The sequence below is a fragment of the Cicer arietinum genome, chromosome 2 (genome assembly GCF_000331145.2).
Source record: "Cicer arietinum cultivar CDC Frontier isolate Library 1 chromosome 2, Cicar.CDCFrontier_v2.0, whole genome shotgun sequence".
In the NCBI taxonomy this organism is placed as follows: domain Eukaryota; kingdom Viridiplantae; phylum Streptophyta; class Magnoliopsida; order Fabales; family Fabaceae; genus Cicer; species Cicer arietinum.
In genome coordinates, this window is record NC_021161.2 from 52,403,153 (window position 1) to 52,430,364 (window position 27,212).

Consider the following 27,212-nt stretch of genomic DNA (forward strand, 5'->3'; position numbering starts at 1 on the left):
TTATTTTAATACAATAAATATCAAATTGTGTTTTTTAATCGTTCAACTATGGTAGTGCTTGCTTCTAGGTAAAATATTTATTATATATGTTCATAACAGTATTTTATGTAGCGTACCTAATTGTATTTTAAATGTTATTATGAACGAAAGTTTTAATTTTGTTGGAGTAAAAAAATGTTTATGTAAAAAAAGTTATCTATTTTTATTATGTTTAGTCCTATATCTTATAAAATGACATAGTTCACGTTCTTAGTGTGCTAACACACAATGTTGTCATTATTGTCTAGCAACAAGTGACACTTGAATTTGATGTGTTGTGTTGCATAACTTGCTCAATCAATTCATGCACATCATGTGAAAGCTTATAGAATGCACCCTCAAAACTCTCTGAACGTACCATTATGTTTCTCCAATATAAGTCAAAATTGAACACTTTGCTATCACACAATGTCGTCCATACAAACTAGCAATAAATGTCACATGGATTCAAAATAATGGGTTGCATAATCTGCACAACTGATTCATGTGCGTCATGTCAAAACTTGTAATTATGTTTTAGTCTTATATCCCAAACAACAACCGAGAAAAAACTAAATTGTTTAGTGGTTCCTTGAGTGACTATTTGATAAAATGTGTTTTCAAAGCTTGATGCTTACGTTTTTTTTTTTTTATTTTCAAATTTTTTTTATTTAAACTTTTAGATTTTGTTTTTTCTTTATTTTATAAAATTGAACAAAAAAAATATTTTGAAAAGAATTATAAATATGAGATGATTTCCGCATCATTTTATTTAATTGTTTCATCATCAAAATTGGATGTTGAATTAAAAATTAGATAAAAGTTTAAATTTTCAAAAATTAATGCACCAAAATTGAAAGAAAAAAAAAGAGGTCCAAAATTAAGAATCAAACAAAACAAAGATTTAAAATTAAAATTTTATTAAACCAATTCAGTAACACTCACATTATGGTGGTCTAGTGCTTTGCATAACATATTTAACAAGTAAATCTATGCAATTGGTTTTACACGATGCAACTCATGGATTGGAGTTTGTAACATGTTCAGTTTTGATTGAACATGTCAGAAGAAATATGAAAAAATGGTGGTAATTATTGACAATATGACGTGAAAGCTCACATGACAATGTGATATGAAAGTGGTGGTACTTAATTGTTACATCATCAAAATTAGATGTCGAATTAAAAATTAGATAAAAGTTTAAAATTTCAAAAATTAATGTACCAAAATTGGAAGAAAAAAAAAAGAAGTCCAAAATTAAGGATCAAGTAAAGCAAAGATTTAAAATTAAAATTTTATTAAGCCAATCAAGTAACACTCACATTATGGTGGTCTGGTGCCTTGCATAACATATTTAACAAGTAGATCTATGCTATTGGTTTTACACGATGCAGTTATTGACAATGTGACGTGAAGGCTCACATGACAAGCATTGGGTACATTTTATTAATTTTTTTTTACCAAAGTTGTGTTACATTTTATTAATTTTTTTTTACCAAAGTTGTGTACATTTTAATTTGAGTCTTTTGATACAGTGCACAATGTATTATTGGTTGGTGGTGAAATCACAACAATTGATTTTGACGACGTGAACCTAAAGAGTTGACTTCAATGTGTATTTTATCCTTTTTATAAATAACACTTGTTGTACGTTTTGGGTGGGTGTAATTATTGTCTTAGTTGTAGGTTCACAATATATACTACTAAATATTTTTTAAAATAAATAAATATGACCAAGTTTATCAAAGATTCCTCTAAACAAGTGTTTTAAAGCACATTTTTCACAAAGTATTTTGAAAAAAAAATAGTAGAATACAATAAGAGTACATTATTACATTTATATGCAAAAATAATATGAAATTTTCTTCTGTAAAAAATTGGTAACAATGTACAATGATATGCTATATGTAGAAGTAAGTGGATGGATCAGTTGCATTTGTTGTGTCTTTACAAAGAATAGATCGGGCTTCAATTACTGAGCGAGGAGGCTCAATATCTTTCTCTTGCAATGCATTTCCTCTTAATCTTTGCATCTGGGAAGCAAATGTGTCATCCAATATCTACAAAATGAAACAATCAACAATAATCTTAGTCATTATATTGCCTATTGTATCCAAGAACACAAGAAAAAACAACCTAAGTTATTTTTATTGATTCTAGTATTGACTTACTCCAAGAGCGTAGCAAGACCCATTGTACCATATCCTATTTTCTTTCCTTCCTTCTAGAAATTTCAAAACAATCTAGCACATTTAATAATAAAAATAAATTAGATTAAATCCGAGTAAAGAGTCAGAGCCATTAGGTGACACGTAACCTTTTATTAGTAGTTGTAGTAGTTGGTCTAACCTGTCCCATTCTGTCCCACAATCCACGACATATTGCTATAAAGAGTTGGCTGGTAAAGACCTCATGAATGTTGGAGATGAAGTCAACAAGAAGTGAATTCAACAGCTGCATTCTTTCACGAACTTCTGCCTCTCCATCTGCTTCTCTTGTTTCCTCAAGGATCTTTTTCAGCCGTGTGCTCTTATTAGCTTGAATCTGAACAATTCAAAACTCTACTTAAATTATATATCAAATATAAATGTAAATAACTAAGACTTTCAAAACCAAGCAATTTTTTTATGGTATATATATTACCTAATTTTCGATTTCTATGTTATTAACATGGAATGCTGTTCTCTGAATTGACTTATTTAAGCATCTCTAGCAGCATATAAACATCCCTAAATTCTCTAAGATAGCTTATGAAAACAACTAATAATAACTTATACGAAAATAGTTACTTTATTTTATTGTTTGTCATAGAAATTCATAAGCACTTATATGATAATACAACTAATAGCTTATATGAAAATAGTTTCTTTATTTTATCGTTTGCGTATAAATCTAGCTGTTTATCCAAACACAAATACAATGTTTTATACAATGATATAGAGCTAACATAGAAAAGTGGAGTCAAAGTCAATGTCTTACATTGTTGACAAGATTCCCTATTATTGCTTGCAAATAAGTTTTGTATCTAGTTCTCAATAGCACGGTTATTCCATTCATTTGCTCCCCAAACAACTTCTTATCTCCCATGACAGGTAGACAGGATGCCCATGAATTTAGGATGTCTTCCACTCTACAATGAAGGACATCAAGAATTCTCTTGATGGTGTTCAAGAATATTCCCAACTGAATAAAACAAGTTGTTAAATCATAAGATAATATAATATGTAAACACAAAATAGATAGGAACAACCAAAATATATAAACATGCATGCATCCAGAGAACTTACTTGGCTAGGAACCAATTGAACAGTAGCTGATTGTCTTCTTGCTAGCTTTTGAACTTGCAAGTGAAGTCTCTGTGGTATGCTATCTTTCAAAGGAGTTAAAATGTCACTGTACTGTTTTTCAAGCGATTTCACAATTGCCCTTTCAACATTTGCAACAGCCTTTTCCAGAAAGAAGAGGGGAGAATGTATATCAGAGAAGACAGACATTATATCAAAAAAGGTATCTTAAATAATTGCACATAGATATGTTTTAGGACTTACATTTTCCAAATACAGCGAGTATTGAGGCCATCTACTGATTACCACTTCGTACTGGATTAGGTTGTCTTTAATGTTTTCATACATTTTCTCAGCAAATGGGGAGGTGGAATGGTTTGTTGTTACTCCAGCCCATGGAACCTGTGTCATTTTGTTTGTATTAAGGAAGGGTGATTTCAATTATAGATTTAAGAGTTCTGTTTGTACATAGAATAACTAAAATAACGACTCGATTACCTTTTCTGCTTTACAAAGATCAAGTGAACTAAGTTGCATATCTTGTATCCAAACCACAATGTAGTTGTGGAACAAATTTCTCGAGTCTACACCTCCCTGCACAGAACTGAATCATGAAGAGTATCGAGTGTCAGAAATGATATGGTACTCTTGTGGAATCTAAAGTTTTTGTGCTGTATTTAGTGGTGCAAGGGGAAAAGTTTCATTGCCAAACAAACCTTATATTCCATGACTCAAGATCCCGTTCAAAGTCTGCAGTTGCTACTAGAAGCTCATTCACATGTTGCTGTGGATTTGATGGTGGCCATGCAGAAAGGAAAGTTTTCAGTCGTTTACACAGCTCTGTGCTATAAATGGCTGCTGTGATGTTTGCCAGGTCAATTGAACTGAAAATTGAATAATTGATCTCAGAATGCAATCCAAGTTAAAATATATGAAGCAAAAAATGAGAATATTTGCAATGCTGCTACTGAAGCTATGAGTAGAAAAACTTTGGGAAATGAAAATGATAACGAAAAATCTGTTCAAAACAGGAAAAAACTAAGTTCTGAAACCAAGAGAATCTTGAAAAATCTTGAAATTTAACATGAAGCCATACCTGGGAAAAATATGCTGGCCGTGGACTGTATGATGGCTGTTGATCTTTATGTCTGCCTGAATTTCATTCCTTATAGAATTACAAAGGTTTTTCATCTTCAGGTATGCTGTTGAGATGGTAATGGTGTCCATTAGGTAACTTTCAGAGGTGCTTGAAACAAATTCATCAGTCTCCATCATGTGTTTTCTACACCTTTTTCTTGCTGCAGTCTGTCCACAGTAACCATTTCATTTAGACTCCAAAACAGAGATGTAGTTATTGTTGCAAGATTGATCCAGAAAAACCTTATGATATGAAGTGAAATTTTAATTTTTTTTATAAATCTCATAAGCCATTCATAGATATCCCTAAATCTTTTTCAAGCACACTCTAATATAGTAATATGCTTGAAGGCATGAAGTTATATTGAACAAAGGCATCAGTTATCAGTATAATGACTACATAAAGTTACCTGCAGATAGTTCTGTAGAATAGTTTGAGCATCTGTAGATAATATATCATGAAGACTACTGTAGACCTGTAGAGCAGGATGTAGAGCTGGTGCTGCAGAATCAGATGCTGGACCGAAATGATCGGTTAAACCTGTTGGCGAGTTCTCATCAAGCGATTTGTAATTCTCAAAAACAGTCGCTAGTAGTCTTTCGATTTGAGTTTCACAATCCAAAAGTATACTTCTCTGTGACAACAAACAAATAGAGGAACTGTCATTCCTTTCATGATTCGAAAATACTCTACAGCAAATACTCAAGTTTTCCATTCCTTTCATGATTTTTTTGGGTCATGTAAGAAACTGATAGCAGAAATTGATAGGAACAAATGAAAAGAAAGAATAGTTGTATTGAATGAATGAGAAAGAATAGGAGAGATCTCTCTCCTCCAAGGGTTTCCGCTCCTGCGAAGGATTTCTCCTATCAAAACTCTCAAATGTAAATTAATGAATCTCCTTTTATTTTTATTGCTCTATTTATACCAGATATCCTAGATAACTACTTAACTTCCGATGTATATGATTTAAGAAGTTACCTCTTGCCTGGTCAGACTCCTCTCACTTCTGGCCTTCATTAGGGGATCAAGCAACTCTTTCACAAGCTCTAGGCAGTCCTTGGTTGGAGTTGCTACATTCATCACCTGTAATAGATATCTACAAGAAGACTACAAATGTAAAGTTTCAAAATTGAAAAGAAATTTCACGTTGTGTAAAGAATTGTTCAAAAAACGAATTCTTTTTGCCTTGCCCACCACCCCAAAATGATATTTAATTACCTCAATTTAGAATATGAATTGGAAACTCCATAGTAGTCGGCAAAAGCATCTAACAACCATTTCCATGGCCCATTTAGCCGCAAGTTTCCAGAGTGGAAACGCTGTGCACTCATTGCACCCTCCAACAATATATCGTAAGCTTGAGTTTCCACAACAGGAGCACTCTGCAGAATATATAAAAACAGTTAAACAATAAGTCTATGCTCAGACTCAATGAATAGAAAAAAACAATTATGTTGGTAGTTACTGGCTGTAACCCAAGTAAAACTACTCATAAGATGTGCCTTTAAAGAAGATAAGTTAGTCCTTTGTTTGATCAAACTAGAATAACTTTTATTTTATACCTACATTGATAACCTGATTTACCTAGTGAATATGTATGATCTTCTCCATACTCAAACATTTACTCTCATAAAGAGGGTAAAGAAATCAAAGCCTAGTTCGTAAGGAACAATTTTTCCGATGAATTCCATCTGCAATGCTTGATATAATGTCATTTTTTGTCTTTGTCCGGTTGTTAACTTGGAAGATGATATTCTTACATTAACAAACTGGAAAATTTTCTATTTGTTAAACCAAGATTCATTGAACTTAATTACTTAAGTAAATCTTGATATTCCTTAAAAAAAAGAGAGTAATTCTTGATATAAGTATAACCTTTATATGATTGTTGTCATCACTAGTCATTGTACTTCCAATGGATAGTTGGATCTTGCCAACACATTCATTATCATCATGATTTATTGGCCACCACCGAATTCTGTCACTCTGCATATTCAATTCAAGATAATTATATCCAATTCAAGGTAATTATTACATGAATTTGGATGGTGTAAAGAGAAAGAAGGGTAATATCTATGAACGAATATGGCAGCGGAGTGCATACAGGATTATCATTGAGGTATGAAATTGGAATCCTGGCTTCACCATGAACCGCCTTCTTAGAATCTTGGACTTCTACAAGTAAAGCATCTCCTTGGCTCAATGGAAAACTGAAATTACATGACAGTTTTAAGATCTCTAAGATTGTTAACAACTAAAAGTGTATTTCGACAAGTAAGAAACATTGGAACGTAAATAGTAATGTATGATTTTCAACTGTTAAGAATTGTTCCTCGCGTAAAGTTCCTTCAACAACAGTCTAAAGACTCATAATCACGCTAAGAGGTAATTTTTCATATGTTTCTTCCAACAGCAGGCCAGATAGAAACAGTCTTCCTAGTAAAAACATAAAATGATAGAAGTAGAAGATGAAACTTACAAATCATGATAATCTCCACTTCCAGGGCGAAGAAAAATTGCAGAACACAACTCTGATGCATTTTCTTCTGTTGCACTCTTGAGTTGGATCAAACAATACAATGGCTCTACAAGAAAAACATAGATTACTTTAAACTCATTCATACATATGCAATAATAGGATTAACCTTTGTATACAAAATTAAAAGCTCAATATATCAGCTCATGAAGGGTAAAGTGTTTAACACTATCAATGTCAAGGTTTCAACCTATAAAGCGGAAAAGAGTTGCAGAAACCTTCCTCAAACATGCACTAACCTTCTGCTGTCGCTGAGAATGATGCTGACTTCATTGAATTTATACCACTTTTCACAAGAGATGAAACATGCCGGACGTACTCCATTCCAGCTTGCTTATACATTGATCCTCGGTTTGAAAAAGTACTCTTAAGCTTTCGCCTTTGTATAATACGAAGTTTCTTCACTGCAAGTTTCACATGGTACCCAAAATTGTTCAGAGCACAATCATAACTATATTAGTAAATTTTCACACACATATATATATATATATATATATATATATAGGCAAATGCTAACAAGTGCCCTTGGGCACTTGTTAGTGATCGAAATATAGAAATAAAGCGTTGAATTTGTATTGGAACTTGTGTATTCAACTTTTTAAAAGTTTAAAATTTGTTTTTATCAAGATAAAATTTATACATTTGGTTTCTTAACAAAAGACCTATATGTATATGTATATGTATATGTATATGTATATGTATATGTATATGTATATGTATATGTATATGTATATGTATATGTATATGTATATGTATATGTATATGTATATGTATATGTATATGCATATGTATATGTATATGCATATGTATATGCATATGCATATGCATATGTACATGTACATGTAGGTACATATGTGTTTATGTAACTTAAAAACAAAACAAACAAATGCCATTTTGTACATCAATGAACAAAAATAAAAGCATTTACAATTTATAAGATTACCTTCCACTCTTATTTTTCCTACAACCTTCTTCGTCTTGAGAGGTATTGTTTGTTCTGAATTCCTTGTACTGCCTTCAGTTGCCTTTATACCTCGAGGTTGCAACAAGAACTCATGCAATCTATGGAATTAGAGAAATGATTGAGGGATATAAATAAAACCAAATAAGTGTTTTGATTAAAGCCTAATAAAATACAATAAAAAGCGTTTTTATATAACCAAATGAAACCTACCCAAATGCACTTCGAAGAGCCAGACACTCATCTTTTAGAAACTCCGGTGCCTCAGTACAGCCTCTTGCCCATGCTTGCAGGCATAGACGAATGCATGCGTCATAAGTGATAAGGGTTTGCCAGGCCTGTTGACTATTGCAACCGCTGAGATGACATGGCATAAAAGGAACAAAAGGATGTTAATATGATTTTCAAAATGATAACATGAACTAAATATTGTTAAAGCAATATGTGGATTGAAATCTCAGACTCAAGACACTTGAATTGAAAACCTGCATCATAAGAGTGGCAACTTATTTGTATAATTGTGTTGTTTGTATTTTTTATTTATTTGTTGATCTCATACTAGGTTTTACCAAAATGCATGAAGTTCAAGTTATCAATAATAACAGCTATGTGCTAATTGTTATACAATAAAATAGAAAGTTAAAAAGTTTATGCTTGACAGGACCTGGTGTTGTGATATTGCAAGTGAGGAGTCGGCCTTTCTATGTCGTGTGTAGAACTTGTTTCCTGTCTGCACATTTTAACATCATATGAACATTAATTAATATCAGTAAGGAAAGAAAACTTCCAAAAAGAGGATCAATTATAGCAATACCTTTCATCAGCAACAATATCAGGTTTTTGTTCAATTGAACACTCACTTCTTTCCCCTTCACAGTTCACAGATTCTCTGGAAGGCCAAGATCTATGGTGCAGAGTTGTTTCATCAACTTCATTCGCTACGGAGCCTTCGGAATAAGGAAGATCAGCTTGACAATCAATAATAGGAGGAGCACTTGGAGTAGCCAATTCAACTGGATCATTATTCACATTACTCAAATTTTGAAACTGAACACCTCTTCCAGTTCCACATGGAGTAATTTTCTTTTGAACAGAGTTGTTAAAACCTAATTCTCCATCTGTGAATCTCCTAGCACTAACACTATTAGGAAGTTGAATAGTTAGGTTTTCATTGGCTAAACCTTTCCTCAAAATTCGAGTAGGTTTTAGGGTTTTAGGTTTAATAGCAACACGAAATCCAAACAATTGATCCTCATCATAGCAGTGTGCAATTGGAGTGTCCAATGAGTCAAGAAGTCTATCTTCTTCGTCTTGATAATAGTCAGTTTCAGCAGAAGGATCAGGCAATGAAGAAACACTTTCATCATCAGTGAGAGTGTTAGCATAATCGTGATCATTGAATCCGAAAGTGAGGTTACGTGGTGGAAGCAAAGAAGAGTGAAATTTAAGAGGAGGAAGAGAAGGAGACTTTGGAGTGAGAGAATTGGAAATGTTGGTGAAAAGAGGAGATCTTGGAAGGAGAGGAGAGCGTGTTTGATTTTGAAGCTCTTCTTCTTCAGCTTGTAGTTGCGATGATCCCTGTTTTGTTTTGTTATGTTTTGTGTGAATGAGAGAAGGAATCATTCAGAAAGGAAATAATAATAATAATAATAAGACATATAAAGAAAGAAAGTAAAGTAGTTAAATTGAATGAAATGTGATTGAGGAATAATAATAAAGAAAGGAAAGGTTACACAGACTTACACGATTGATCCATTGGATAGCGGTTTCGTCGAGGCCTTCAGTGAACATGTTTATGTTTTAATTTTCTTGGAGAGTAGAGGAACGAGTTGAGATCGGAGAAGAATGAAAGGAAGCTGCGAAGGGGAGAGAGAGTCTCTGACAATAGAGAGTAGAAAGAGGGTAATGTACAGAAGAGTAGACTATTGCTTACAGCACACCGAACCCGCTGCCAACGGCTACTTTCCTGTCTATTTTCAAACCTTTATATATTAATTTTGATTCATTGCACTATCTATATTTTTCTGTAATCCTTTCTTTAGGGAGTTTTCTTATATTCGTTATTTATTATTTATTATTTATTATGTCTTTTGTATTTTTTTTTTATCTATTATGTCTTGTATTATTTTTTATGAAATTATATCTTGTTTTTGAATTTGTTTGGAAAGATAATAAATACTCTGCATATTTCAAATTACTAAAATCATATAGAAAGAACTGAAAAGTATAATATTTATTTTAATTTATTATCATATTCATGTTAAAATGGTAAAATTCAGATGGTCTATATATTATAGAGATAAATTTTTATATTAACAAATTTTGTTAGGATTAAAATAAAATAACAAAGACAAAAATTAAAATGAGATCTATTTGAAATTATGAAGAAAAAAAATTATAATGACTAAAATCTAAAGGTAAAATTGGATTTTTTGTAGTAACTGATGACAGACATTCACGCATCTTAAATTTTAACATTTTAGTTTTAATTGTAATTTTGATCTTATTATTTTAATCAAGTCACGAAAGTGGTCTCCTATTTTATAACTCGAGAGAGAAAAAAAAATAATCAAAAAAAAAAACTAGTATTAGAACGGGAGAATATGAATAACTAACTACTAGGACTATTTCTATTATATATATTTAAAACAAATTCCTTTGTCGCCTCGTAATAATTTCTTTTACATGTGCAAACATATCTCACCTTAACAAAAAAGATGATGGGTACGTCTTAACAAGTTCTCTTGTGTTTTTATGTTTCACCTCAATTTTGTGTACTTAGTTTGTAAATAATTTTTCCCTCTTTTAATCTCTCTAATTTTTTAATGACTTCCTCCAACAGTTTATTCTTCCCTCTTATGTACGCCCCAACAATTCGCCATATTTGCAAAATCATTTGTTCCTCCGCGGTAATTCTTCAAAATCGCCGACTCTACTCCAAAGATACCCTAAAAAGGTATAGGTTTGTTCATTGCAATAAAAAATTTCTTTCTTTTTGTCCATTTCTGATTTTGCTGCCACAAATTCAATTCTGTTCTATGCAATCTTTGAAATGCTCATAGTGACTTATTGCTATGTATAGTTTCTTACATGAAATTCTATCACTATCCAGGAAATCCAAATTGGGATGGGACCAGCCGACGAACTTTGCTATCCATCATATCTAGATCAAAATGGCAAATGGAAATTCCCAGGAATTGGTGTTTTCCAATGCTATGACAATGTATATTTATACATCAATATTTTTTTCTCTCGCCCTTCTAAACTCTTTTCCTTATTTAGTTGTTTTTAAGTGTCACTTTGCTTTGTGTGTCTCATACTCTTAGTTTTACTTCAATGTAGTATATGTTGAGTAGCTTACAAATTGCACTTGAAAAAGTTTGACTCAAGTAAATTTTAATCATATTTAAAAGATATGTGCCATTGAATTGGATCAAGTAAATTCGATCATTTTAAATTTCAGAAGACAAATCTGTATGTATTATGGAAATTTTTTAAATTTCAAATGTTAAAGTTAATGACTTCGATCATTTTAATCAACGATCTTTGTGATAATTGTGAATTTTTTTATTTTAAAGTGGATGTATTAGAATTTTAATTTACAAACATTCAAACTATTATTAATATTAACAGATAAATCATAATCATTAACATTTAGTTACAAAATATTAACTGTCAAACAATTATAAATATATATCAAATACAAATGAATTGCAAATATGAATAAAGATCATGCTTCCTGCCTTGCATCCCCTAATATGAAATATGTGATATTTTTTGTTGTTAGAAAACTAAAAATAATGTCTTAATATTATATTTTATAATTGAATTTCAGCTATTTTATTTTCAATATGATTGAAAATAATAAGGTTTTGATTATTTTTTATATTGATGAATCCCAATAGAAATTCGCAAAAATAAGAGTCTAAATCATTTTGTTCGGCTCGCATCCCTACAAAAACATATTCCCTTCCCTTGGTTGGTGAGTTTAATTCTACTCTAAGTGGCTTGAGGAGTGTCCTATTTGTCTTGATCTTTTTGTTTCTTTAGACTTTGGTTCTCTCTTTGCCATTGCCACCTACTTCCAACAACATCTGTGAGAATGATTTGAAAATTGTACAAATAAAATAGAATAAATTGAGAGGATGAGTTGTTAAAGAAATCAATGTGATTGCAAGGATGTTTCTTTTCCTGCTTAATTTTCAACCTTATGCCAAGTTGAGGTGGCAAAAAGTCAAGCACCAAACCCACAAATTCCACTGTACACGTGCAATCATGCTTCTACTAACTACTCACCAACCAAAACAAAACAACCACTGCTCTCTACTTAAAACCTCAAAAGCCTTTAGTTCATCTTAGTCATACAATACAAAGTCTATGAACATGGCAACCATTAATCCACAAAATGACAACCAAAGTGTTTTCTCAAGCTTGATCATTGACTCAGACCCTTTAAACTGGGATTCAGCTGCTAATTCACTAAAGGGTAGCCACTTTGAGGAAGTAAAACGCATGGTAGCAGAGTACAAGAAGCCAGTGATTTGTCTTGGTGGGGTAGAGACACTAACTATATCTCAGGTGGCTGCTGTTGCTAACAGCAACTCACATGTTAAGGTTGAACTCTCAGAGTCTGCAAGGGCTGGTGTTGAAGCTAGCTGCGAGTGGATCGCCGAAAACATTGACAAAGGCACTGCCATATATGGTGTTACTACTGGCTTTGGTGCTGCTTCACATAGAAGAACAGAACAAGGCTTTGCTCTTCAAAAGGAAATGGTTAGGTGAGGTTCAAATTCAACTCTCAATAATATGTAGTCAATATATTGCTTTGACCCTCTTAAAATTAGTTTTTAGCTCATGGAAATTTCTCAGTGGTTCTTTGTTATGCAATTGAGGTTTTTATTGATACTTATTATTCTTTTGACTAAATCACTTTTCCTTCATAAAGGTTTTTAAACTGTGCAATATTTGGCCGTGAAACTGAGTTGTCTCACACACTACCTCAGTCAGCAACAAGAGCGGCTATGCTTGTGAGGGTTAATACCCTTCTTCAAGGGTATTCAGGCATTAGATTTGAAATCTTAGAAGCTATCACCAAACTCCTCAACCATAATGTCACTCCAATCTTGCCATTACGTGGTACAATTACCGCTTCCGGTGATCTAATTCCTCTGTCCTACATAGCTGCATTGCTAACTGGTAGGCGGAACTCCCGAGCCGTTGGACCCTCAAAAGAGTCCCTTAATCCCAAGGAAGCTTTCCATTTAGCAGGTCTAAATTCTGGATTCTTTGAGTTGAAGCCTAAGGAAGGCCTTGCTCTTGTAAATGGAACAGCTGTTGGATCCGGTGTGGCTTCTACCGTACTTTTCGAGGCAAACATATTGGCTTTGTTGTCAGTAGTTCTATCAGCAGTTTTTACTGAAGTAATGCAAGGGAAGCCGGAATTTACGCATCATCTTATACATAAGCTGAAGTTCCATCCAGGTCAAATTGAAGCTGCTGCTATCATGGAACACATTTTAGATGGAAGCTCTTATATCAAAAACGCGAAACTGCAGCAAACAGATCCATTACAGAAGCCAAGAAAAGATCGTTATGCTCTTCAAACTTCTCCTCAGTGGCTTGGTCCACAAATTGAAGTTATCCGGTTTTCGACCAAGTCGATTGAAAGGGAGATAAATTCAGTCAATGACAATCCTCTGATTGATGTCAAAGGGAACAAGGCTCTGAATGGTGGTAATTTTCAAGGTACTCCTATTGGAGTCTCCATGGATAATGTTCGTTTAGCTATTGCTTCAATTGGAAAACTCGTGTTTGCGCAATTTACTGAGCTTGTCAATGACTTGTATAATAATGGGTTGCCATCAAATCTTTCTGTTGGTAGAAACCCAAGTCTTGATTATGGTTTTAAGGCCTCTGAAGTTGCCATGGCTGCTTATTGTTCTGAACTTCAATATTTAGCGAATCCTGTGACAAGCCATGTGCAAAGTGCTGAGCAACACAACCAAGATGTGAACTCTTTGGGTTTGATTTCAGCTTGGAAAACTGTTGAAGCCATTGAGATATTGAAGCTTATGTCTTCCACATATTTGGTTGCACTTTGCCAAGCTATTGACTTGAGGCACTTGGAAGAAATTTTTAAGAACACTATAAAAAATACTATAAGCAGAGTTGCAAAGAAAACATTAATCATAGAAGACAAAGAAGAAATTGATCCATTTAGATTTTGTGAGGAAAATTTGCTCAAAGTGGTTGATAGAGAATATGTATTCTCCTACATAGATGATCCCTCCAATGTTACGTATCCATTGATGCCGAAACTAAAGCAAGTACTCTATGAGCATGCACACATCAGTGCCATTAATGACAAGAATGCGAGCTTGTCAATATTTGAGAAGATTGGAGCTTTTGAGGATGAATTGAAGTCTCTATTGCCAAAGGAAGTTGAAAGTGCAAGGGTGGCATTTGAGAAGGGAAATCCAACAATTCCAAACAGAATTAAGGAATGTAGGTCATACCCACTCTACAAGTTTGTGAGGGAAGAACTAGGAATAGGATTGCTGACAGGGGAAAAGGATGTCTCACCAGATGAAGAATTTGAAAAAGTATTTACAGCAATGTGTCAAGCAAAGATTATTGATCCAGTTCTGGAATGTCTTGGTGATTGGAACGGAGTTCCCATCCCAATATAATCTGCAATGTTTAACAATAATTGGCTGGCATATTTTGTTTTTCTCGTGTGTATTCCTCTTGGTGTAAACTTTATACAAATTATGAGGACAGAATCAATGAAAAACAAGCATGTCATCACTTTTAAATACCAGTCACAAATTTACACAATTATTTACTATAATAATATAACCATGTGTAAATTATTAGCTAGTTTAATCTACACAACTTGAGTGGAAAAGATGGCTTTCCTTCAGCGATGATGAATTGATGATGGTGCCATCAAAAGAGCAGGATGGACAGCTGATCTTTAAAATTGCCTGTTTAAGACGTATATAAATCCTCACATGTTTCTTCTCATCATATGAAATATGAAGATTAAAGCCACACAAACAATTACAATAAGACTTGTCATTTTTTAAGTATCAATACCATGCATTAATCTTGTTTCCGTATGTTTAAAACATGAGAATGAACATGACAAGAACTATTTCTGTCCAAGACTGACTAGTCTCCACATGTTTTAATATATTTCCAAAAAGTTAATTATGTATATTACCGAGTCAATAATCAACAATAATAATAATATAATTAAGGTAGCAAAATACAGGCAACTAAAAAGTCACTCTTCTTATCCTTGAAGAGGAGCAAAATTATACACACAGAAGAACATAAATCTAGAAGTAACCGATTAATGTTTGTTATCAGAATTGAAATGAATAAGGTATGAGACGGTCTGAGCAATTACAACTTCCTCAAATAACTTGACTAAACTAAAGCACATGAAACAAAATGGTATAAAAAAGCTAGTTGAATGAATAAACCACTCACAAAAGACAGATAGAAGGGGAACATAGTACAGATTACATTGCAATATAAAATCATTTGACAACTATTTAATGCAATACGCAAATAATCTGTTTTCCCTACTCAATATGCCGCAAAGCATTTGAGCTACAAAAAGAATTAAGCAAAAGTTATATCAATTGAGAATATTCCCCTTCTAGCATGTCTTTTGTTCAGTTGATGAGAGATAGCAAATAAATCAACCTTAATCTATCTTTACTGATGAGAACAAGTAATGCACAAAATAGAACGAGACAAGGAAGCCAATAGTTCCAGTTGACAGCATGATTGCAATTGCCATGAGCAGCGAATAGCCGAGATAAAGTACAGCAGAGACAGGTCCACTCAAACTCTGCAGGTCGAAAACCAAGTAGTTAATGGAGTACAAAAAGACATAAAGAGCAACAGAGCCCGATGCATAGAATGCCTTCCACCACCACCGCCAATCTTCGACACAGAGATGCATATATGTGAGGACCACTGACACTTCGGCACAAACAATAGTCAACAATAGAAGAACAACCAACAAGAAACCAAATACATAATAGAACCTCCCAAGCCAGATACTAGAAAGGATAAAGAAAAGCTCAATGAAAAGGGTTCCAAATGGAAGAGTTCCGGCACCAAGAACAAGAAGCCATGATGGATATTTACGTGCAGGAATTTCTCTTGGAATCTGATTAGTGCGTACAGGATATTCAATTTGCTCAGCTTTTGTCCCCATAAATCCTCCAATGAGGGTGAGTGGCACTGAAATGCAGAACCAGAGGAAGAATAACTCAAAATACAAGGAAATCGGGAGGGCGCCAGTACTGTTGCTTCCCCAGAGAACAAAATTAAGAGCTGTTAGAATTGTAAAAGCGATTCCGGGAAAAAAGCATGCAGCAAACCAGGAAATTGACCTCCACCCTTCTGAAGTTCCCTTAATGGTCCTCCAGAGACGTACACTTACATATCCGGAAGCAATTCCTAGGAATAGATATAAAAGTATCATCCCTGTTAGTAGCATTCCTCGGGATGCTGGTGACATGAAACCTAGGGCTGCGAAAATAATAGTAACACCAGCCATTCCAAGAATCTGAACCCCATCTCCAACCATCACACAGAGGAGCTTTGAGCAACAAGGCTCCCTAAATACATCACCCACAACAAGCTTCCATCCAGAAAGCTCCTCATTCATTTGAGCTTGTGTCTCTTTGTCCAATTCCTCATACCTTGCCAAGTCCCTTCTCACTGTTCTCAAGAAAATGACAAAAACAATTCCGGCTAAGAAAAAAATCACCATAAGTGAATTGAGGATTGAAAACCAATGTACTCGAGCACCCTCCATCTTTAAATAAGCATCCCAACGAGATGGCCATCTTATGTCACTTTTCACAAATTCAACTTCATATGTAAATGATATCCTCTCTTGCTCTTTTATCGGTTGATACTTGTCCAGCTCAGAGGGGCAGTTTATGGAAGAGATATTGTCATACATGTGGAGCTTCGTCATGACTTGAGGATCACGTTTTACACTGCAAGGGACAACATGAAAACCAACAATTTCATATCCAGATGCCTTATTCTTATCAGTTTCAGCAATAACACCCATGCCTTCCTCCCCAGTACCAATGATCTCAACACCATTTCCTTCATATTCATGTACCAAGACCGTGAATTTGAGATGGTTAATAATATAATCAGCATTGCCATCAGGCGGCGTGTACCCAATAGGGTACCCCGTCCACTGGATCTTAATCCCATTTTGATTGGCAAATCTCATAACAGGTAAATTATCAAGGATCATGTTTACTTGATAAAGATCGCGAGTTCTCTGTTTCAATAACTTGACCTCATGCTCCTTCAATGAGGTTGTTGTACAAAGGTAAATTGACTGATTAACATTCATCCGAAAAAGGTAAGGAGAATTATCGATCTGATCTCCCATAAGGAGCTCTCCAAGATTCTCGGCACTCTTCTTAATGCCGCCGAGAGGCTGACAATAAGGGAGACTGTAGTAGCTAAATGGAAGTTCAGTTTCAATAGAAGTCAATGAATTAACTTTGGCATATATGGGATCTCCATTTGAGTAAGTGTGCATGTAACTTCCAGGAAGATAAAAAGCATTGGTAATTTGAATTTGAACAAACGCGACGAAGAAGAAAAGACAAATCCACCAGATCAAAGGTTTTCTCATTCTCATAGTTGCTAATTCCATTTGCTTTCATGCAAAGAGATTTTGGAGAATATTAAGCTAATAACTCTAATGATGTATTCAGCGCCAAATCTACAATAGAATATATAACTACTTTAGCATAAGATGTCAAAGCTATAATATAAATAAAAATGAAAATTAACAAATCAGATCACGAAACTTAAGATCGGCATAAAAATCAGATCACAAAGCATAAGTGCGGGTTGAATAATAATAATAATAATAATAATAGAAAACAATTTAATTTAATTCAATTGAAATGAAAAAGATAACATGCAACAGAGAATAAGCGGAATAACGAGGAAACTGAAATTAATTTATGAGGAAGCAACGAACAAAAAGAAAAAAAAAAAAGAAGGAAAGAAGAAGAAAAAATTGAAGAGTGTGAACTCACCATTGATTTTGGGGAAAGAGATCTGAATTGAATTGTGAACTGAACGTAGCGGGTGGAAATGGAAAACGAAGATGGTTGGGAATGGGAATTACGATTTACGAAGGAAAAACAATATATGATTAAATGAGATGGAGATGTGGGTCAATGTCAGGATTAACTAACTAACTCTTCAAACTGTGGCCCATCTAAGCCCACTTTCTCGTTTGGGCTCAGATACTAATTCTTAAGCCCGTTTTCAAAGACGGCTTTTAAGCCCGGCTCGATAAATCTCATTACAGGCTAGCTAGTTGTTTTAACAGTTCTTCACTTGCTCTTTTTTTACCATCTTGGTCGGTTAATGACATTGGATGTTTGGATTCTTTGATGTGAAAAATCATCAAATTAAATATGAGCCATCAAACATGAGAGAGAGTTATAACTATTAAAAATAAGAGTTATTTAACACTCTTTTAAGCATGATTATGGAAATCTTTGAGAAGCAATTTTATTTAAGTTAGTAGCATTTATTATAATTTCAGTTAAATATTGATTATAATTCTTTATTATTAGTTTATGGTAGTTTAAACTAGAATTATGCTTGTAGGTGCCGGATACAATTCAATGCATAATAAATGGAAAATCTTTCAAGATGCTGCTATCTAATTTATTTATAGCACATGTAATTAAGACAACCGTAATGTAAAACGTCCAAGCCACATAGCATCCATTCTTCAATCATTAACTTTTATATAGAGTTAGAAAGTGCAAAATAACAATATTAATATTGCTATGTTAGATATTATGTTCTCGGTTTTTGAAACTAGTACCTCCAGTTGTTGCAAACTAAGCTAACAAGTGGACATAAAGAGCATTACCAAAGGTAAGATTTGTACAAAATAATCAATTTTTTCAATCTAAACCACATCCATATCTATAATTGGTTTTAAAAGTTGTTAATTTGAATGTCTATATATATCATAGGCAATTTTTTTTTAATTTTTTTTTTTTACAAAATTTGTTACTTCTTTCTGAAGAAAAATTTTAGGTCAAAGTTTCCGAAAAAAGAAATTGGAAATTTTCTCTACAAATTCTTTTATAAAAGAATCTTAATTTTTTTTTTGAGAAAAATTTGGACTTTTTTAAAAATAAATTTAGTTGTAAAATTGGTTATGTATATAATCGATTTTCTTTAATCAAATTCACTTATATGGATTGATTATAAAAATCAGTTATAATAAATGACGTTTATATGAATGTAGATTGGTTATGCGGTATGATGTCCATTAGCAACTCTATTAAGAGCAAGTAACTAAGTAAAATATGTTTGATTATTTTACATTGTGGCATTCTTAACTCCGATTGTGGTTGTTTATGGTTTAGGATCAGGTAACTAGGAAGTAGAGTCTTGTTCCTTTGTGTGTGATCTCAAGCCAGATAATACATATAAGTTTATTTCAAGACAAGGTTTGTAAAAGATGAATTTCTTTACAAAAGTTATTGGATCAACTATAGTAGTGTGTTGCTTTTCTTTTCTTCCTGTGTAGCTGTAGTTTTATTTTGCATTTTAACTAAAAGTACAATCACAACGCAGATGAAGCACTCTGTTGTCCTACTCATTAAGTCACTAATTTATCCTATTTTAACATTTGCATGCCATTTTTTTTTTAAATAATGTAATAATGCCTTTGTACATAAAACACTTCATCACTACACTAAAATATTGTTATAAATAAAATAGATTTTATTATAGGTAAAATTCATGTAACTCAATGGAGGTTTACAATTTAAGTTAGCAGATGAACAAATGCTGAGTTTTGTTAAGAATTTACTTAAATTTTTAATTTGTGAATAATACTATTCCTATTTTAAATTAATGAACGAATGTAAGCTAGTAGCAGAAAATACTTTTCACAATTTTGGAAGAAAAAAGATAATGATCGGTTTTAGAGGCAAGTGTAACCAGCAAAGAAGTTATAACACAAATATGCCAAATATTTCTAGTTATTTTTCATGTCATTTCTTACAAGGCTGCATTATCATAAAACAACTAGTTCACAACATATATGCAATGACTTAACATATAATACATTCAGTGAAACTTGAGACTTGTCAAGACATTGTTGTTGACAGGATCAGCAAGATGATCTAAGAGGTTTTGGAATGGTCCAACTCCTGTCACAAGACCTTGAATAAAGTAACCCAATATAGCCAACATAGCTAACCTCCCATTCTTAACTTCCTTAAGCTTCAAATCCTTCAAGGATTTCTCATCCTTACCAAAACCAAGAGGGTTAAAGAAAGGTCCACCAGGGTAAGCTGGTTCACCAGAACCACCAAGACCTTTCTCAAGTCCTAAAAAGTATTGTTTTCCCATCGACCCGGGGTTGTACCAATCTTGGAGTCTCCTGTGTTCTGCAAATCCCATGAGTGCCATTTCCAACACAAACAGTGTGTAATTGTCTGCCCAGTAGTTGTATGTTCCTGCTGGCGGAATCACGCCGGTTTGGAACCAAGGAAGTGCTGTTTCCTCAGGGATCAAACCAGCTTTGCCGAGAATTTCAGGTGCTATAGCTCCAAGTGCTCCCAACATTGCGAAGCGGCCGTTGATTATCTCGCCGTATGCTAGCCATCTTGGCTCAATGAACCCTCCTGTTCCTTCAGGATCTGAAAGTCCTAGAGGGTCAAATCCATAGTCACCTGGAAGGCTGCAAGTGATGGAGTCAATTTTGTTACTCAAGTGTTACCCAACATATATAGTTGCACATCTACATGTTGGGTTAAGAGGTGGTTTGGCATATTTACTGCTTATGTGCTAACACAAGTGGATTTGGAGTGCATGCAATTGACACATCTATGGTCGCTCGTTTAAAAAAATTGATTGAATTCTAAACTGTTGGATCTTAATTGAACAACCACATATATTCCGACCACATGAATGCACACAATTTTGACCACATGACATTCAAATCCAACACAAGCACTTGCTTAAGTATTTGGCTGAGATAATAAAAGAAACTTAAAATATATTCATAATTAAGCTGTCTTTAGCTTATTTCAATAAGTTTTTTACAAATAACATATGAAAATATCTTAATCATTTCATCTTCAATCATAAAAGATAATAAACACGACACACTCTAGATTTCTACACTCACAAAACATACAATATATTTTTTTCTTCAACTAGTATGGAATTTACCTGCCATCCAAATAAGAAAGACTTTGCTTTGATGCAAACCACAAGGGCCTATCAGCTCCACCACTCTGTTGAATTCAAAAAAGAAAAAGAATGTTATTTTTAATATAAATATAAATAAATGTGTATCATTATCAAAGACATTGAGTGAAAGAGAGAGAGACCTTAACAGGAGGAGAAGCTGCCTTAACAATAAAGGAACCTTTTCTAGAAGACCCAATTGAAGATGGGAGTGATCTTGCTCCAAGACTCTGCTTCACAGCCTCAGCTGCGAAGGTAAGAGATGATGACGACACTAGAGCTTGTGTAGCCATGTTTTCCCCTCCTTTGTTACCTTTACAACTAACTACAGCAATAGACTTCTTTTTTGCTTATTAAAAAAATGTTAGATGGTTAAGAATGAATGATAGGTGGAGGAAGATATGAAGGAAGCTAAGCCACTACCTCTAAGCTGAAGGACAAGCAACGTGGAAGTTGTAGTGGTGGATATTGTATGACACAATATAGTAAGGATGAGATTACGATCTTGTTCTCCAACCATGTTTATACACGTAATATGATGAATCGGATAAGAGATCTTATGTTATTCCCCACATTGCTGTTACGTTTTTGTTGGTACACAAAATATAGGACTATCAATGTAATCTTACCTCTACCTCACTTGTGGATAATTTTTGCCATTAATATTTTTATTACCCTCTATTCTACATCCACGTGGAATATTTCAACCAAAACTCTCCCCAACGTCACAAAATTTGAACTTAATGACCAATATTGAGAAAAATAAGGTACCAAGGATCATCCATATATTAATGGTTAAGTCATTCTTCTTCTTTTAGTTAATAATCTTAACTATTGTTACTTTCTCACCCGTTAATTATTAATGTTTAAATTGTGGTAGATTTCTCTTTCTTTTTTTTTTGACAGTGGTAAATTCCTTTTTCACTTCCAGTATAAGTTGCTCCCAAAAGTATAGTATATTTATTTTGTAAATGAAGCAGTTCACGAGAATATCAGCCTAATCTCCCAAACACTTGGTTTTATCCATACACTCAATCAAGAACTAAATTTAGGGCATGTTTAAATTAATTGTGTTGAGGTAAAAGTAAATTTAAAACTATAAAATTGATTTTGATAATTATTTGACGTGTTCAATAAATCTAAAATGGATGCCAACTTGAATTAACAATTAAAAAAACAAAATATGAAGCTATAATTTAGAACTTCGATAAAATGAAAATGATCTATTGCTTAACGCACTTTTACAAAAATGTATCTAATTTTTGTAAAAAACCCATTTCTTAATCAATAAAATAAATTGTTATTGCAGGCATTCAGACCCACTATAACCTGCAATAATCACACATATTTTCTGGCCTAAATGGTTTAGAGGACACTTGAAAAACTCATAAAAGTAGTCTCTTATAAGACAAGTATATGTATCAAAATTCATTGATGCCACATATCAAACTTAGTGTCATGATACCTCAACTTTTTGTTTGTTTTTGAAACACCAATTTCATCAATTCAGCTGCTGAATCGAGTCATTATCTTGTCAACAATCTAACCATGTAATTATTACTTCGCACATTAAGTGTCAAATTAGTAAATTACTTAAATATTTTGATCGCATTGCTCTCTATAAACCGCTCAAACAGATCGATCGTGGCCACAAACTTTTACGCAAGTCACAAAATAGAGCTTTCCACCAATAGATTGCAGTAGTGTTATGGAACGAGCAAGGGAGTCGAGACTTGAAAGTGAGAACGGATGTAAGTACTTTGTCATTCCTAATTGCAAAGTGAAACAAAAACTGATATGGACATCCAATCCAAGCCTTCAACCGAATTTAGAAAAAAGACAACCTAGTCCAAAATAAATGAATCCATTGAAATAATTATTGTAAATAACTGGTTCCCAATGTTGTTTAAGATATGGTTGTGAGATGTTTCTTCAGATGTGAGCTATTACATAATAAATGTTTATTAAATACGCGCTTAATTAAAAAACTATTTACTCAAACACCTCTATTTACTCAAACACCTTGTTGAAGTCTAAAAACAGGACGCAAAAGCCATACTTAGTTCTCAAAATACAATATGCAATTTTCCCCCAAAAGACTCTTGTACCAAATTCAAAATTTAATAATATTTTAAAGATAGTTGTAGGATGGGGAGGGGGTGGTGGATGGGAGAAGACAGGGATAGAATAACATAGTACCTTAGCTAAGGGATCCCCAATTGCTTCTTTTTTTGTGCTTACTTTACTGTTTAAATCTAGCATTGAAAATGACAAACTTTAGTGTAATACACTCATGGCAAAATCCAAGAAATAATGCAACAATCTCTGATGACTTGCCCCAAAATAACTGGCACTCCAATGTTATTTCTTTGTTGGACTTGGAGCTATGTGCCTCGTGAGAACATAGCAGTCTGGTGGTGTGATGTTTGTGTAATAGTTCTGGATTGTTTCCGTAATTTCAAACTCAAACTTCTTATAAAAGTTAATGGCGTCTTCATTGTTTGTCTGCACATGCAAGTAAACTTCAGAAATGTTTTGCTTGGAGCAGAGATCAAGAACATGATTCAGCAGCTTTGTTCCTGCATAAACCCCAAGATTCATATCATATTTCTAACAGAGAGCAGATAGCAAGCTTAAAGGACACGAGACATTTAGAAACAGTGACCATAGCCAGATGTAAAATGAAATGTTCCTAATATGAAGCTTGCACCTTACAACAGGCTCTTAATATGTGTCTGTGGTACTATGGCAAGTATGCATGCTATGAAGAGTCAGAACTACATGATCAATTAAACTTTCAACAGAAAGATATTAAAATTCTTTCTTACCAATACCAAGTCCACGGTAAGGCGCTAGGACTCCTAAAGTCATGATGTAAACCCGAACTTGTCCCCCGCCTTCTTTCTTCTCAAGCCGGCATGCAATTGCACCAACACAAATGTCACTGTAGTAAGCTGAAATAAAGCATAAAAATTAATCTTGGGGTTGATGAATGTGAACTCACATGCAGCTACAGTAATAAAGTTGTGAGACATGTCATAAAGGTTCCTTGTATACCTCCCACATCTATGTATGTATCATCCAAATTATCATGCAAACTGAAAACACAGATATCATACAAGCTAGTTGGATTAAAGTAAAGCTTGCATTCCAACAAAATCAAATACTTTTTGAAGCACAGAAATGTAATATATTATGAAGTAGTGAATATATGATCACACATTTCCAATAAAGACGGCAGTGTAAGTTTTTTGTGGGATGTGGATAAAAGATTATTTATCATAAGTAAAGAGATAATTCAAAGCAAAAAGGAATCACATATCCTCCTTATAGGAGCTCTACCATTAGTATTCAGCACATCTAGAAGAGAAACTGGGAACTGTCCTATCATATCATATGTATTCCATGTCGTTGTCAAGACTCTTCAAAAGCGATTTTCATTTACTATAGTTAGGGGAAGGGAGCAAATAGGTTTGAATCTAAATAATTTGAAAGCAATTCATATTCTTTATACACAACAGAAATAAAATGCAGAAAGATAGCAAATGGCAATCCTGAATGTGGTACAGGAAATTCATACCAATTACAAAAGAAAATCAAATGCAAATAGAAATAAACAAAAAAAAGTATTAAGCAGTTTAGTTTTAACTAATGAATACACTAATTTTTAATATTACAAAAGAAGAAGAAGAAGAAGAAAAAAATCACTGGACAATATTCAAGAGTTTACATGTACATTTAAAAAATGATTAAAAGCAGCACGCCAATAAGCAAATTAAAATGATTAATTATGGATTTTATTACCTAACACCTTAAGTGTAGTGCAATAATAGGTTAGCGTGTGAAATAATAGTAAAAGTATGTATATTAAAGAACCTAGTTTGGTGAATTCGGCAGAAGCAAGTGCATCAGCGTAGTATTTGTCGTTGTAGCGAACAGGGAAAAGCGCAATATTAAGCTTCTTGAGCTGCATAATGTTCTTATCTCTCACATCATCCAGTGAGATTGACACTTCACGTCCAACTCCCATTCTACTTCAATTCTAACAATAACAACAATAACATTATTATGTTAACAAAGGAACGCTTACTATAGCGGCCGCAAATCGCGATTGAATCGCATCCTAACGAAGAGGGGAAGTAAATTTTGAAGAAAAAAAAATATAAAATGAAAACCTGGAGTTTGCCGGTGTTTCCCGCGGGATTGCTTACAACGACGAGCAACTCCGGGTGCGTTTTCCGGGCAGTTGAGTTGAATTGGGTGCGACTCCAACTTGCTTCTGATTTGATATACAAGGGCAACAAAGCGGCAGCCGCTTGCATTTCTTTTTTATTTTTTATTTTTTATTTTTTTAATGGAGTTGTTGGGCCTCTTCAAATTGAAGTTCATTGGGCTTATGGGATTAGAATCCCATCTGCTTCTTTTTTCACAAAACAATCTATTTTTTTACTTGACAACAAAAATTATTGATTTATATCAATCTAATTAACTATTAAATATTGTATTGTCTCTACCCTTATTTGGAGCTTACAATGTGACGAGACACAAGTTTAAATATTAAGATTTTTATATTCATTGTCATGTTCAAGTAGTCACAAGTTAGAATATTAAACATTTATTTCTTTTATTTATTTAAAAAAAATGAGGGAAAGAAGATAATACTCTAATCAAAGATAAAGAAGACTTTAGAAGCTATTAATCATTAGACTAACTATTGGACTTTTAATGTTTATTTATTGTTATTAATACTAATTCAAAATTTGAATGTTAGTTTATTCTAGTAGCATTTTTGGCTCACCCCAACACACATTTGTTAGAAAAAAAAAGAATATATTTTATTGAATTTTAATTTAACTCCAAGATAAATTAAATTAATATTTAACAGCCAACTCTTGTAAATCGAGAAGACAACATATGTTGCAAACCAACTTGAGAGGTTAATTCACGTAAAAAAAAAATAAAAAAAAAAATAAAAAAAATAAAAAAAAAATAAAAAACTTGAGAGGCTGGTTGGGGATTTACCACCTTTTGTTCGCAATTTTTACTTTCTGTGGGCGTTACACTGAAAGTCCAGTTTACATATTTGGCTTGCGCAGCCAGAAAACACAAACAGTATGCAATTTACTATCTATAAAAAAATTATAAATAAATTGCATAATTTAAGTAGAAGACTAAAAAAAACGCATAAAAGAGAAGGAACACCTTATCGTTACTCAATTTGAAAGCCCTCTTCCTTCATTTCTCTCTATAACTCGTCAATCACAATCACCATTTATATAATTATTTGAAATTAAAATCTCTCGTAATCGAATTCTGAGTTATAATAATGCCTTGTATCACAGCTCCTTCTTATTCCTACGCCATTGTTCCCTTTACCTTCATTTCTCCAAAATCAACTCGAATTTCTCCAACTGCAAAATTTCTCACTAAACATAACCGTAATCCTCTAATTGAAACAATAAGCATGAGTAGTAATAATTATCAGAGAAAAAGAGTAGTTAGAGCAACCGTTTCAATTGAAAAAGAGACTCCAGAAGCTGAACGACCTGAAACGTTTCTGAGAGGCGGTGACGGAGACGAAGGAGTGTCTTCTGTTAGAGTCCGTTTTGAGAAGATGATAAGAGAAGCGCAAGATAGTGTGTGTAATGCAATTGAGATTGCTGATGGTGGTGCTAAATTTAAAGAAGATGTTTGGTCTAGACCTGGTGGTGGTGGTGGTATTAGTAGGGTTCTTCAAGACGGTGCCGTTTGGGAGAAAGCTGGTGTTAATGTGAGTGTTGTTTATGGTCTTATGCCTCCTGATGCTTATCGTGCTGCTAAAGGTGCTGCTACTTCTCCTGATCAGAAGCCTGGTCCTATTCCCTTTTTTGCTGCTGGAATTAGCTCTGTAAGCATCCCTCATTTTTCATTGATTCCGTTATCGATTATAGTTATTACTAGTAAAGATCTGTGTAAACTTGCTAATGTGTAGGG

At 33.5% G+C, this 27,212-nt stretch overlaps 6 protein-coding genes across 8 annotated transcripts in view; 2 read left to right on the forward strand and 4 right to left on the reverse strand.

The window, feature by feature from the left end:
* Window positions 1–1,831: 1,831 nt before the first annotated feature.
* Window positions 1,832–9,895, reverse strand: LOC101492728 (uncharacterized). The gene is made up of 21 exons (XM_004491569.4): window positions 9,684–9,895; window positions 8,755–9,518; window positions 8,605–8,670; window positions 8,154–8,297; window positions 7,923–8,041; window positions 7,219–7,383; window positions 6,923–7,028; window positions 6,548–6,653; window positions 6,319–6,429; window positions 5,662–5,825; window positions 5,422–5,539; window positions 4,850–5,074; window positions 4,399–4,607; window positions 4,019–4,186; window positions 3,801–3,906; window positions 3,567–3,704; window positions 3,306–3,464; window positions 2,998–3,201; window positions 2,368–2,562; window positions 2,190–2,261; window positions 1,832–2,078 (listed from the first exon to the last, which is right to left on the reverse strand). Exons 1-21 carry the CDS (start codon window positions 9,729–9,731, stop codon window positions 1,920–1,922), a joined length of 3,546 nt encoding a protein of 1,181 aa, XP_004491626.1. The 5' UTR covers window positions 9,732–9,895; the 3' UTR covers window positions 1,832–1,919.
* A 2,077-nt stretch (window positions 9,896–11,972) lies between these two features.
* On the forward strand, window positions 11,973–14,760 carry LOC101493062 (phenylalanine ammonia-lyase class 3). Its single transcript, XM_004491570.4, has 2 exons — window positions 11,973–12,718; window positions 12,886–14,760. The coding sequence occupies exons 1-2, from the start codon at window positions 12,318–12,320 to the stop codon at window positions 14,627–14,629; spliced, it is 2,145 nt and encodes a 714-aa protein (XP_004491627.1). The 5' UTR covers window positions 11,973–12,317; the 3' UTR covers window positions 14,630–14,760.
* Window positions 14,761–15,173: 413 nt separating this feature from the next.
* Window positions 15,174–18,187, reverse strand: LOC101493385 (transmembrane 9 superfamily member 12-like). Its single transcript, XM_004491571.4, has 2 exons — window positions 18,044–18,187; window positions 15,174–17,721 (listed from the first exon to the last, which is right to left on the reverse strand). Exon 2 carries the CDS (start codon window positions 17,650–17,652, stop codon window positions 15,658–15,660), a length of 1,995 nt encoding a protein of 664 aa, XP_004491628.1. The 5' UTR covers window positions 17,653–17,721; window positions 18,044–18,187; the 3' UTR covers window positions 15,174–15,657.
* Window positions 18,188–19,991: 1,804 nt separating this feature from the next.
* LOC101493704 (chlorophyll a-b binding protein 3, chloroplastic) lies at window positions 19,992–21,659 on the reverse strand. Its single transcript, NM_001364921.1, has 3 exons — window positions 21,383–21,659; window positions 21,222–21,286; window positions 19,992–20,727 (listed from the first exon to the last, which is right to left on the reverse strand). Exons 1-3 carry the CDS (start codon window positions 21,530–21,532, stop codon window positions 20,112–20,114), a joined length of 831 nt encoding a protein of 276 aa, NP_001351850.1. The 5' UTR covers window positions 21,533–21,659; the 3' UTR covers window positions 19,992–20,111.
* A 1,320-nt stretch (window positions 21,660–22,979) lies between these two features.
* Window positions 22,980–25,561, reverse strand: LOC101508621 (uncharacterized). Of its 3 annotated transcripts, XR_001143433.3 has the most exons (6): window positions 25,415–25,554; window positions 25,116–25,281; window positions 24,068–24,193; window positions 23,577–23,818; window positions 23,439–23,494; window positions 22,980–23,083 (listed from the first exon to the last, which is right to left on the reverse strand). XR_001143433.3 is itself a non-coding variant. In XM_012713263.3 (5 exons), the coding sequence occupies exons 2-4, from the start codon at window positions 25,267–25,269 to the stop codon at window positions 23,601–23,603; spliced, it is 498 nt and encodes a 165-aa protein (XP_012568717.1). In that variant the 5' UTR covers window positions 25,270–25,281; window positions 25,415–25,554; the 3' UTR covers window positions 23,299–23,494; window positions 23,577–23,600. The 3 variants fall into 3 exon arrangements, 2 of the variants coding, with proteins under 2 accessions (XP_004491672.2, XP_012568717.1); XM_012713263.3 differs by lacking the exon at window positions 22,980–23,083 and having other exon boundaries at window positions 23,299–23,494; XM_004491615.4 differs by lacking the exon at window positions 22,980–23,083 and having other exon boundaries at window positions 23,085–23,818; window positions 25,415–25,561.
* An 861-nt stretch (window positions 25,562–26,422) lies between these two features.
* The window catches only part of LOC101494025 (oxygen-dependent coproporphyrinogen-III oxidase, chloroplastic), a 5,289-nt gene continuing 4,499 nt past the window's right edge, over window positions 26,423–27,212 (forward strand). Inside the window, exon 1 of the mRNA XM_004491573.4 lies at window positions 26,423–27,126. Coding sequence (XP_004491630.1) covers window positions 26,566–27,126 — 561 coding nt within the window. The 5' untranslated portion in view covers window positions 26,423–26,565. The remainder of the gene's footprint in view (window positions 27,127–27,212) is intronic.

Coding starts and splice junctions, on each gene's coding strand:
- LOC101492728 (XM_004491569.4), bottom strand. CDS start 9,731: ATGTTCACTGAAGGCCTCGACGAAACCGCTATCCAATGGATCAATCGT. Junction 3,465..3,566: donor ACTCGCTGTATTTGGAAAAT/GTAAGTCCTAAA, acceptor TTTCTGGAAAAG/GCTGTTGCAAATGTTGAAAG. Junction 2,262..2,367: donor TGTGGGACAGAATGGGACAG/GTTAGACCAACT, acceptor TAAATGTGCTAG/ATTGTTTTGAAATTTCTAGA.
- LOC101493062 (XM_004491570.4), top strand. CDS start 12,318: ATGAACATGGCAACCATTAATCCACAAAATGACAACCAAAGTGTTTTC. Junction 12,719..12,885: donor CTTCAAAAGGAAATGGTTAG/GTGAGGTTCAAA, acceptor TCCTTCATAAAG/GTTTTTAAACTGTGCAATAT.
- LOC101493385 (XM_004491571.4), bottom strand. CDS start 17,652: ATGGAATTAGCAACTATGAGAATGAGAAAACCTTTGATCTGGTGGATT.
- LOC101493704 (NM_001364921.1), bottom strand. CDS start 21,532: ATGGCTACACAAGCTCTAGTGTCGTCATCATCTCTTACCTTCGCAGCT. Junction 21,287..21,382: donor CAGCTTCTCCTCCTGTTAAG/GTCTCTCTCTCT, acceptor TGAATTCAACAG/AGTGGTGGAGCTGATAGGCC. Junction 20,728..21,221: donor CTTTCTTATTTGGATGGCAG/GTAAATTCCATA, acceptor CATCACTTGCAG/CCTTCCAGGTGACTATGGAT.
- LOC101508621 (XM_004491615.4), bottom strand. CDS start 25,269: ATGGGAGTTGGACGTGAAGTGTCAATCTCACTGGATGATGTGAGAGAT. Junction 24,194..25,115: donor TGCCGAATTCACCAAACTAG/GTTCTTTAATAT, acceptor GCTTTATTTCAG/CTTACTACAGTGACATTTGT. Junction 23,819..24,067: donor TTACCGTGGACTTGGTATTG/GTAAGAAAGAAT, acceptor GGGTTTATGCAG/GAACAAAGCTGCTGAATCAT.